At 44.3% G+C, this 12,386-nt stretch overlaps 2 protein-coding genes across 2 annotated transcripts; one reads left to right on the forward strand and one right to left on the reverse strand.

Moving 5' to 3' along the window:
* The first annotated feature begins 202 nt into the window (after nt 1-202).
* Nucleotides 203-2,200, forward strand: LOC112279850 (uncharacterized). Its single transcript, XM_024514585.1, has one exon. It carries the CDS (start codon nt 203-205, stop codon nt 2,198-2,200), a length of 1,998 nt encoding a protein of 665 aa, XP_024370353.1.
* A 1,495-nt stretch (nt 2,201-3,695) lies between these two features.
* Nucleotides 3,696-8,830, reverse strand: LOC112280667 (O-fucosyltransferase 38). Its single transcript, XM_024516413.3, has 11 exons — nt 7,965-8,830; nt 7,447-7,566; nt 7,067-7,130; nt 6,823-6,890; nt 6,610-6,698; nt 6,236-6,416; nt 5,938-6,066; nt 5,548-5,681; nt 5,097-5,310; nt 4,688-4,968; nt 3,696-4,592 (listed from the first exon to the last, which is right to left on the reverse strand). Exons 1-11 carry the CDS (start codon nt 8,160-8,162, stop codon nt 4,373-4,375), a joined length of 1,698 nt encoding a protein of 565 aa, XP_024372181.1. The 5' UTR covers nt 8,163-8,830; the 3' UTR covers nt 3,696-4,372.
* Nucleotides 8,831-12,386: the final 3,556 nt, after the last annotated feature.

Genomic DNA, 12,386 nt, shown 5'->3' on the forward strand with positions numbered 1-12,386 from the left:
TTGAATCGTCCTTCGCTGCTGTGCTCTGCATTAGAACTCATCTTCTCTAGAATCAGTACCAATTGTTTTTTTCGATTCTGCCAAGACACAGTATTCAATCTGGGCGACGGCTACAGAGAATTGGATTCAAGACTCCACCACTCTTTATTGCTGTCGCATCTGTGTCGATACATTTTTCTTGGTTGTCTCCACAGATCCACGAATGGCTTGCTTTGGTTGGTGTGGGAAAGTTAACGAAGAACCTTCGAAAGTGGTGGAGTTCAATGCATCACCAGCATATGTACTAAAAGCTCCAGCGCCTGGTCAAGTCCATAACGGTCTAGGTTTGGGTGGAGTTCAAAGAGGTGACCAGTTCGGAACCAGAACTTTTCGGGGCGGCGCTACCGCGGCCCCCGTTGTCGTACCAGGCAACAACATAGAAGAAGTTTCGAGAGTCTATCAACCTCCTGACAAGGCCATAGCTGCGCCCGTTTCCGAATGGGTCGTAGGACTAGATTTCGGAACCACTTACTCAGGATTTGCTTACGCAAAAGTAGCAGATCCAGAGAACATCCATGTCTATTACGACTGGCCGAGCAGGATTAGTGAGAAACCGTATTGCAAGACATTGACGGGAATCTACTACAAGGTGACAGCACCGGGGAGGTTGCAGTGCTCATCTTGGGGTCACCACGCTCGTTCAGATTATATAGCAGGTGCCTCGAACCCTGCGGTCAAAGGGTACTATTTGTCGAAATTCAAGCTGCTCTTGAAGAAAGACTTGGATGATGCTTTTTTGGCGTCAAGCATACCGCAGCCGCTCACGGTTAACACCATCATCAAAGATTATTTGAAGTGCATCGGTGAGCTTGCTTTGACGGTGATAAAGAACCACGAGGGGGAGGTGAATTTCAGAAGGAACTCCGTGCAATGGTGCGTGACGGTGCCGTCTATTTGGGATGATACTGCGAAGCAGCAGATGAAGGCGTGTATGGTGAATGCCGGTCTTGTGTCCGGCGATGGTGGAATAGAGTCGGTGAAAGTTGTATTGGAGCCAGAAGCTGCTTCCTTCCATTGCCACCAAATTTTACGACTGAAGCACAAGGATTTGACCTTGCATAGGAAGGATAAGATTCTGGTTGCCGATGTTGGAGGCGGAACGGTTGACATTGTTGTGCAGGAGTTGATAGGCTCCGGGAACGATTATAAGGTGCAAGAGCTCACGGAAAGCTCTGGAGGTCTCTGTGGCGGGACCTTTGTTGACGAATCTTTCTTGCGATTCTTGTCTAAAAGAATAGGATGTCTGGACGAGTTTTTGCGGTCGGTTGTCCCGTCCTACAGGTCGCGCCTGCTCAAAGATTGGGAAACAATCAAATGCGGATTTGGTAGTGAGATGATGACGACTTACGATTCAACGGAGATTACTATTCATAACAGGTTAGCTGCAAGCTGGGAAGCTTACGAAAAGGAACGAGGATATCCACCACGGGATTCATATAGCGAAGTTGAGCTCACGCAGCAGGATTTGAAGGACATTTTCGATCCAGTGGTGGATGAGGTCATCGAATTGATTGCCGCTCAGCTCATGCAAGTGAGCGATATCAAAATGATGTTCGTCGTGGGCGGGTTTGCAGGCTCTCATTATTTAATGCAGAGAATCCGAGCGCGTTTCAGCCACGATGTAGAACACATCGTTAGTCCTCCTAACCCTGGAAGCGCTATCATCCAAGGTGCCGTTGCTCTTGCGCTCAATCCTGATGCAGTTGTGGCTCGAGTCCTTAAGAAAACGTACGGGACCAGTGTCACCTTGCGTTTTCAGCGTGGTGTAGATCCTGAAGAGTTTCTGAAAGTTGGCGACGATGGGATGGAGTGGTGTCGCAACAGATTCGACCCTTTCGTGAAGAAAGGAAATCGGATCGAGGTCAACAAATTCGTATCAAAGGAATACGTCCCTCACAGTGATGGCCAAGCACAAATGATGTTCGATTTGTACAGTTCCGATCTGCTGGAGCCACGGTACACACAGGGCCCCGACGTTGTCAGGGAAGGAGGGTTCGCCATCGATTTACCGACTAACTACCGGGTAACTGAAATGCCGATTTTCGAGTGTACAATCTACTTCGGCCGCACCAGCCTCGAGCTCAGAGCAGAGGCTAAGTTCAAACATCACGACGGAGAAAGGCCTCACGTCATGGAGCTGCCTGTACGGTACTACAGCTGATTCTTTTCTCATTACAGCTGAACTGCTCGCCGCTTCGCGCGTACTCGTGGCGTCCATTGCTGATCCAATCAGTACACAAAACTCAACGCAGACGAAAGTATCCAGAGTTCAGATACCTTCCCTACGAGGTCCTGGCCATTATTGTCCTTAAGGTAGAGAACCTCCGGTGAAGCCCTTCCGACACTTCGACGGTGTAAGATAAGTGGTATCCTCTTCAATTGCTGCACTCAGCGGGAAGTAAGCAGTGACATGCGAGGAGTTGGAATTGCAGAAACCACGTGCTGTTGCTAGTGCTTTCATAGTTTGCATCGAGTTAGGTATTGTTACGCCCAAGACGCCGGCGGCGCCTGCGCATGAGTGAGCTTGGAGTTCGTCGGGGGCATGCAACGGCGATTGTTGACCCAACTGCTCCGCGAGGCTTCATCGCCACAATTTGCACCGAGTTTCGGCGTGGGTGCTGGACCGAGAAGAGGTGGGGCGACAGCGCATAGCTCTGTTCACACCGCAATTGGAACGAGCGCCGCGGCTATGGGTCCTAGTTTAGGATGCGTACGTGGCATTACTGTGACCTGTTTATGTGTCACGTCATCATGCCAGGCTGGCGCCTTTTTGACTGTCTAGGTTGTGTTGCTTGTATAACAAACATGTGTATTAAATTGTCAGAGTATAAATATGTTGCTTTTTAACTGCGGTATCTTATCTAGTGTACATCAGCTTACCATGTCAACGACCCATGAGAGATTTCTGAAAAACATGTTGAAAAATGTTGTACTACTCTGTTGACTTGAAAAGGATTGTCATAAATATGACGCAGTTTTATACTCATTGAATTAGTGCAAAGTAATAAAATGTAGAGATGCTGCTTAAGATACTTAAAATAATAGATAGAAAAAGATTCAGTGGATTTTAAATAAAATTTAAACAACTCAATACTTAAATTGTTGATTTTATACTAACGTGTAAGAACTGGTAACAGGTGGAATCCACTAATATATACGCTCAGTAAATAGAGAAAACAATTACTCTAAGTGTTATTTTATTCTTGTGTTTTTTTTTTTGTAAAAGGTGGTTAAATTAGGTGATTATCTATTACACTTAGTATGAAGATGGTTGACATTGTTGAACCACCTGTTCACAACTTGTATGTGTCACGAAGTGGTATGACAACATGATTGTTGTCCTACACCAACCGATCATATGCGATAGAAACACACTTGCTTACAAGCGAAATAAATCTTGGTGGTAAGGTAGTTGTTAGCTTCATCTCATTAGATTGATTATTCATTTTGTTCTTTTTTAAACTACTTATAGTAAGTACATGATCGAAGAAACACAAAATCTTCCGAAAGAGTTCAACCGAAAAGATGTGACTGTTAGTAGAAAGTTTGACTTCGACATGTTCTGAATATTATCTGGCGCATATATTTCTGTACAATCAGGATTTGGAATATTCACCCCCTTATCTTACTCTAAAAAGAGTATCAAAGTCGTGTAATAAAGAAGCAACGGTATCACGTTTTTGCATGCCGAATGTTACAAAAAAGCGTGATTAGATTTGTTCCTCTCACTAGGCTGTGACACCGACACCTCCTAATGTCCCGTCACTGATCTACCGACACATTCTCAATTTACTGTCGGAATTTTCGGCAGCTGTGAGTGGCACAAGAAATACACAACTTCCAGTTTAGACATACTAGTGGGTGCCCTCCATTGCACTTAAGGATGAAGCTACATATCCAATACTTGGCAGCTGCATACACCGGAACATTGCATCGGTGCCCACTTCCTATTAGCCAGACAACACAACTGCCAGAGAAATAGCGGCCAACTGCAAAGCTTTACGACTCTCAGATTCAAAATCTAGAGTAAGTTTCATAGACAGAATGAAACCAAGGAAAGCATTCCAGCTAGGAGGGAGTGATGTGGAAGACATGTTTCATCCTGTTGTGGAATTAGACATTAGGCTCGCAAGATGTCGAATGCTGTTGCACCTGTTCATAAGAAGTGCTACCCACATACAACGGAACTCCGGGTTGGATGAGTTCCAGCTCGTCATTCTGATCGAGAATGTGAGAAAGCTGACAGCATGATGCCTCATGTAACTCTGCGTCGTGATGGTTGAGTCTGAGCACAATGTACATTAACATATCGTTGCTGTTACAATCTGCTAGACTATCTTCTTTGCACTGCAACCCCTGACTCCATCTGCCTCCCTTCTCGCTCCGTCTCTTGAGGAGAATAGTTCTGTTCGTAATTTACATGTTTAGGGAAGTCGGATTGTTGACACAAACAATCTGGCGTGGGATTTGTGTAGAAAGCCTCTTCGGACCGCAGACGGTCTCTACCTTTCGTTCCTTTCAGCGGTCCTTTACGCTTGCGAGGAGCGCCTTGCCTGCAAACGAGGGATAGATTTGGTTCAGTAGGATTTGGATGAATACGGTTGGAGAGTTAGGGTGTTGCTTGAACCCAACATACAATCGGGCTTACCGATTCTCGTGCATTGTAGTTATCACATCCGCAAGATTCTGGTCCTCTTTGAGAAGACCTTGGTCTAGCATATCAAACAGAGCAACGAGTTCCTTTCTATCAGGGCTGATGGTTTTGCGGTGACCCAAAAAGCGGCGGTGTCCTTCAACGGCACGCGCCATGTTTCCAGAGTAGGACGACACGAATACATTACTCTCAACGGATACTATATAGTCCAGTGCTGCCATTTGGGACGAATGATTAAAAAACGGCGCCAGTTCTGAAGCGGTGGCAATGTATTCCTGATGACAGTAATACATAATGTCAGCAAGTCGGCGATATCATCACTAACAGTGAATTGAGCTTATATGCACAGAAATAACAGAGAAGCTCAGCCTAACTTCATGAAAGCGGTTCCGTCCCAGTTTACCTTGCTCATCACGTTTGGGAAGCGGGAAAGAAGACCTGACATCCGCTCACGACCACCATAAATCTCTCCAGCCGCAACGTATATTCGAGTGCTCTCGGGGTAACCTAGCGACTTCAGAAACACGCCAACTTCTGTCGGAGTAAGAGGACAAAACCCGTTCCTCCTTTGCTCTGTTCCATTTATCTTCTTAACCTTCCAATGAGGTGTATTTTCCCTGCATGTTTTGTCACTGTTGCGTTAGCCTGCAATATAATCTATTTAGTGTTGTCTGGAATATGATACAAGCACAATTGCTCCGAAGAGTGCAATCAACACCAAATAGACTGACGAGTGAACTTATCCTTGTTAAAACCACAGATATTGCACGAACTGCCAGTAAATTTGACAAAAGGTGCGCGAATACACTAAACTGAAGCGACATACTTTCACCAGCTGCATAGAGGGATAGTACCTTATAGTGGTAAGCTCTTGGGCTTCTTCTGTGGATAATTGATACGTGCAGCCGCTAAAGGCCAGCATGTCTTTTTCATACCGCAGATGTAATGCGATGTAAGGTCCTGCCGATCTCAGTCTTTCCACTATCACCTGCTCACACAATGAGCGAGACGAAACCCTAAATGACCAATGGGAATTATGCCGAACCTCCAGAGTGGTATGTTTTTCCCATTCATTTCAAGTACATTACATGTTCTTGTATAAGACCAACTAGTGAATGAACAAAACACAACACGTTCGAAGATGAACGTGAAAACTTAACAGCATGCTTTGTCCACTCAGAGTAAACCCCGACCCTACTTGCATATTCCAGCCTAATCTAACGAACAAGGTACAGTCTGCATACCTTCCCCAAAGCTTCGATGTGAGGAGCAAAACGTAGTGCATCGTAGTGTACTCGGCAGCGCAGCTTCTGAATCTCGGCGGGTAGGTGGTTATTTGCAAGGCGCAAATCTGTTTTCGCAGCTTTTATCACCTGTTGATACGTTTTTTAGATGTAATGTAAGTCCAAAAAAGTTAAACTCACATCATCACTGGCCTAAAGAAACTATTTCTTTGAGAACTCGGCTGTGGCATGGTGGGTTTCATTTTGTTGAAAAGTACACAAAATCAACGTGTGCAAGAGATCGCAACAAGGGATGTACCTTATAGTTCAGCCATAGTCTTCCTATTTCTTGTTCGTAATACTTCACGCCAGACCAGCTTCGAAATTGCTTCAAGACTTTGGGCTCGCTCTTCATGCTCGGAGGGAGCGCCTTGATGACAGGGATGTCATTAGCCAGCGCCTTTATGAAATACTCAACGTCAAAAACATCTGAAAAATTGCTGCATCCCAAACACGAGAAAAGGGCGTTTAAGGGGAAACAGGCCGAAATACAGGATACAGAACCCCTACATTGAAAGCAAAGATGAAGGACGATCAATACGAAAATTCACTGCGAAGAAAGCACGCCCCGTGCATAGAATCATAAAAGACCGGGTACTCAGCAGGTGAAGGTTAAGTCTCCTGGCATCTCACCTGGCATCTTGCCAAAATGAACCCTTATCCAGTTCTGGGATTACAAGAGTAGCGTTGATTAATCGTGCAATTGCTACCATATCACAAATCTGCACGCCATACCATTGCATTAGACACAGAAGGAAACATCGGGAAGGATATCAAGTACAGGATCCCTGGTAAAGATTGAACCAAGCAGACTGAAGAAATCAAGAGCACTCCAAAAAGACTCACCCCTGCTCTCATCTGGTTGAGTCCACCATTTGTGGACACCATTAGATAGCCTTTGGCAGGCTTAGGGCCTGCAAAGCATTGCACATGGGAGCAGAGTGTAGTTTAGAAACGGTAGTTGAATATACAGAAAAGCATGGATTTATCATTTTATAATGAGATGCAAAACGGCAAGAGATTATGCCTTCAAGCAAAACGTGTTATTGTCTCAGTTGGGTGCATTTGTTGATCATTGAACATCTCATACCTGAGTGCGCTGGGCCTGGTTCGACACAAGGGACAAATCCTTTATCTGCTGGCGGTTCCCAAAGCTGTTTGCAACAGAGAGAAAGAACAAAAAATTGCACCCTGTCAGCTCAAAACAGATATTGAAAATTATACCGCCCTCTTGCATGGGCGACTACGTATGATACAAACACCTCTTGTTACTCTTCATTAGGTTCGGCATGTAAGAAGAAAACTACTCTTCTGTCCATTTCGAGAAAAAATAAATAAATAAACTTCAGAACAACTTCAAGTTTTATATCGCCAGTCATATACTCTACGCCGTAAGACACCGCATCCTCTTACATCGAGTTTGGTCTGACATAGATTAATTACTGTAAAAGGACCATTGCAAAAACTCACTTTAGCTTGAAGATCCAGACTGGAATCTTCAATGTGCAGAGCCAACTTTGTGGATCGCAAGTGAGAGGAAACCAGTTCCTGCTTCAAATTCAATCCGTGGGTCTGGCCCAGTACATTTTCCTATTGTGAAAACAATACAAGCAATCCCTTAGTACCCCTAAATTCTCTTCATTAAAAGAAATAAATAAATAAAAAATGGGCAATTGTAAACAAGCCAAACAATTGATGACTGAAAATTTCAAGAAATCCTCCACGAGCTTCTCAATCAGGTAAATGCTATTCCACCAAGAGATCTACAGGAGCCTTCCTACTAGTAAAGCACGGTAGACTCCAAAATTTCGCTAGTTTTTTGAAATTTGAGTACGAGGTACAAGGGAAAATAATACATAGCGCAAGTCTCGGGAAACAGCCAAATCAAGTAGGTTCAAATTCTACAATATTCAAGCAATTTCTGAAGTATTTCAGGAGAGATTGATAAAAGACCAGCAGCGAAAATTACAGAATGATTTCCTACGGACCTTAGGGAGCACGAGAGAAGCATCGTGATGGTCAAGCGAGTGGGTCTTTGAGCGAAAAGAGTGCAGCCCATCTGAGAAGATATAAGTGAGAATAAGAGTTCCTAAGGTGAGAGCGACGTAGCCAGCGATCCATTGCAGACGGGTCAGAGGTGCCCTCCGCAGCCGACTGTTCATCCTTCGGTACTGACGCTGCTGCATTGTTGCGGATTGCACTTATTGGGCTTCAGGCTAATCCTTCCGACCTTACAATCCTGCTCTACGGTGGTAAGACTAGCAAGTAAGAGTCATACAATCGTGCGATCTTTAGGTTCTTCTTACTAAACAGGAGAAACGTGATGGTTGGTATTCACTCATCGGCCAAGAGCTAAAGGTACCACTTCGTAACACTAGCAACCATTAAAGATTCAGATAAAAGGTAAGCAAGGAGAGGAGCCAAGAGGGAGAGCCAAGGATTCGTCGAGGATCAGATATCAGAGTGCAGTCCCTAGAACTATCGAATGAGATTTCGTGTGTGCGAAACGGAACGACGGCCGAACCTCTCCAACGGAGTCGGACGGGGGCACTAGTAAGAATGATGTCTTGAAGACAATATAAACCTCTGAATCTTAGCTATGAAAATTTGGAATCGATGAGAGCAAATTCTGCTCAAAAAATTCTATACCCTTTCAGACTGACGTAATTCCACGCCTAGTCGCAGCAAGAGGATTAACCCAAGAGTATGGACAAACGCGGGAGAGAATGGCAGGTGAGCGGCGGAATTGGAAGAAGGCTGCAAAAGTGTGCGCTCACTCATTGCTGCCCAGAATCTGGTTGTAATATCTCCCGTTCTCTCACTGCCATGCTTGTGCCATGGAAGTCATTGACCTATGTGGGTAATCAATAACGTTGGCCGAGTGTAGTACACTCTTCTCCAGGGGCTAGCCAGAGCCTTGCGGCGTGACCGCATTCTCCGAGCCTTCCTCGTTATTTTCTCCTAGACAAGGACCAAAAGTCCACACATAATGAGCGATGGTACAGATGGTCCTACACCGGATGCGAACAAATAAACCTCCCGTTGCATGTCGTTTGCCCCCACTCTCTAATTAGTTGAGAGAACTGCAACTCCGGTTGTGGTAGTGACGACGGAGGCGATCATTGATGACCGATGGAAAGAGAAGACGGCCCGTGTTCGAAAATCTGGGAAACACGTTGGGGTGACGACAATGCGCCGCTCAATCATTCCCCGCTTCACATTCGGCCCACCAAGGCTACGAAAGCTGGAACCCACCCCCCACGGTCCCCTACCCTACGTAGATGTGGGGGGAGAAGAGTCGGACAACGTCGTCGAACCTCCGGGAGGCTCGATGATTCGGGACTCGCGCCCAACAGACGGTGGTGCATTTCATTCCGTGCTGCTGCTGATTGGCACGAGAGAGTCGATGCTTTCGATCATTGAATGGCCGTCCAACAGTTCGACAATGATGGACCCACTCTCTCTGGGCTTCGTCTGGGTTCCCCACGGCGACTCGACGACACCCAGTCCTGGACCAGACCAGACCAGATTAGATTAGCCAGCGTTGATGATGCTGCTACTTCTGCTGCTTCTCCCTCCTGCTGTGCCAGATGTGGATGCGGCCTTAGTAGGAATTTAGGGGCCAGTTAAATAAGCCGATTCGGAAGATGAGATTCGATTCTCCTATTCTACGGTGTCACAAGACTTTGCCTGCTCCGTCCCGATGCCATCACCATTCTCCTACTCCTTCTCCCTGCCCTCTCTCCGTGTCGTCGATCTCCTCGGATTTCCTGGCCCCGGTTCCTCTCCTACTGCTACTCCAACTACTCCTATCTCTCCACTTCCTTCCGACAACCTCCTCCTCCTCGGCCTCGCCCTCTCCTTTCCTACCTCCTTCCCAAGTTCGGGGCCGCGTTGCCCACGGTCACAATTGTAATCTACGATGAACGTATGTACGTATGTATAAATCTGCAGAAGCATGATTTATGTAACCTGAGCTTCATACAACATTTAATTTTTGTTCCAAGTTTTGAATTATTGTGTTTATTTTCATTTTTATTATTTATATCTACCTTTCAACATTTTTTTAGATTAGTATTTACAAGTATTGGTGGGACTAGTTGTTGCAATTCAATTAGAGGTGAACAAGAGTACACAAATTTTGATGTGTACCATATCCATACTAAGATTCATCTACAAGGAAATAGTATGATTGGGGTGGGGGAGGAGCTCACAAATGAATTGATTCAAAAGAGGTTTTTGGATGAGAAAATAAGCTATTCTAAATAATAGACAATAAATTTCTATTTTTAATGATTATATAATAAATATGTGCCAGGTTTAAAGCGAATAAGGCCGAAAATGGAAACCTACTTCAAAAACTCAATCTATTCTGAATTTTAAGAACACAACACTACAGTAAAGCCTTTCAATAAAGAAATCCACGTGTCAAGTCCTGTGTGGGGCCAGGGTGTCATGCGAAAGGGGAACTGCGAGGGGCGCCCACGGGCACGTCGTGCGAAGGATGGGGAACTGTTCCCAGGGGTGCAGGCCAGGGCTTTGACTCCGGCCCACTCTAGCATACGTCACAGGTTCCCTCAAACGACGTTACTCTCCTCAGGTCGGGTCGCACACGGGAAGGCCGCATCTTTGGCCGGGGAAAAGGTTAGGGAACGGTAACATTACAGGTGTAATTACTCGTTCTCCACAGTTCTCATGAGTCTTATTGTTCGTGAAAACACATGGTAATCGTGGAATCTTAATTCTGGACATTATGATACTTTAACTATTTTAATTACATAATCCCCAGTTTTAGGGTTTAGAATGAACTACATGACACATGTGTTTTAAAGCTCACACACATACGTGTCTATATATATATATATATATATATATATGTGTGTGTGTGTGTGTGTGTGTTCACAAACTCACTCACTCACAATGATAAAGAAAAACTTGGACGTTTGATGGGTGGATGCAAGTTAGTCTCCAAATTCAGGGAAAACAATAAGGAGATGAATCAAATCCCAAAGTATAATAAACTGTTTCATCTTTTTTTCTTTCCCGTAATGGTAAGTGTGCCTGTCCAAACTTTGTGAAACAACTACATACTGCAGTGGATAAAGACAGAACCATGCACACAGTAGTGTTTGTGACAATATAGTTTCATATGAGAAACAATAATGGATTGGAAAGATTCCACTTCTTTTTCCTTCTTTTTTCTTTTTTCTTTTTTGTTTCTTTCAGCTCTAATAGTACAACCAGTACAGAATAACACCCTCTAAAGGCCTGAACATAATTGTCCACTGATCCAAGTGATTTCAGACAACAGCTTCCTGCAGAGGAAGCTACCTTTTCACACATTCTCTCCCAATCTTTCCTTGTTTTGTTATAGTTGTTTGTTTTATCCCATCCATTGGAACAAAGAAGCATAAATAATACATAATATTGGGATTGGGCAGCTCTGAAAGGGGGCTCAGTGACCCAGTGAACAACAACAACAACAACAAATCATTGGTGTAAGATGGGGGGGGGGGATAAAATAAAACAAGGAGAATATATATATATATATATATATATAGTTGTTCATCTATAAAAACTGAATGGCTGCTGTGTTCCACTTGGAAGTACATTCTCCAGACTGAAATATACGTTGTGATTGAAAGGCCTTGAATTTCAGTTGAGTGCTCCATGGGAGTTATCAAATGAGGTCCCTATGTTGGAAGCCTACTAAGGCCCACTTTTTTTCATGTTATGTAGGGCTTTATTAGGGTTTTTGGATCACAAGAATCTCATGGCCCACACAACACCAAGCAATCCTTCTATTCGAGACCCACTGGGAACAACAAACATGGGGGAACATCCTGGTACAGGTTCCCTCCCCCTCTTTAATGAAGGCACCTTCGCAAAAAGAGCCCTCATCTCTTTAATAATACAACACACCCCACCTCGCAATAGTTGATGAAATCCATTTATAGGATAAAAACAAAGAAAGAATAGAATCCAGTCTCCAATGTTTCAATAGCAATTGTCAAACTCAATTGTTTGTCCAAAAGATTTTTTCATCATCCCTTAGGTTTTCTAAACCATGAATGATAATATTGACCATTCACGGTGAATGCAAACAATAACAATAATAAATAAATAAATAAAAACAAGTCAAGAATGCTTTCTAGGTGACCATACTACTATGATTTGACTTGCATTTGGCCTTCACCAATTGCCCATATTTCCATATTATGTGGCTTGAAGAGATGATCCCCAGTTTCCATTGTGGGTTGAAACCAACAACCACTTAGACGGGGAAGTTGACTTGATGTCAATACCTATGTTAGTTTAGTTTAGTCACTCCATAGTAGGCATGGTTGGACTTAGACTTTGAGTTTACTTGGATGGTTCTAAGTATGCTTTGGTAGAGTCATGGTCCAAGT

This window comes from Physcomitrium patens, chromosome 3 (genome assembly GCF_059467195.1).
Source record: "Physcomitrium patens ecotype Gransden chromosome 3, ASM5946719v1, whole genome shotgun sequence".
Lineage (NCBI taxonomy): Eukaryota > Viridiplantae > Streptophyta > Bryopsida > Funariales > Funariaceae > Physcomitrium > Physcomitrium patens.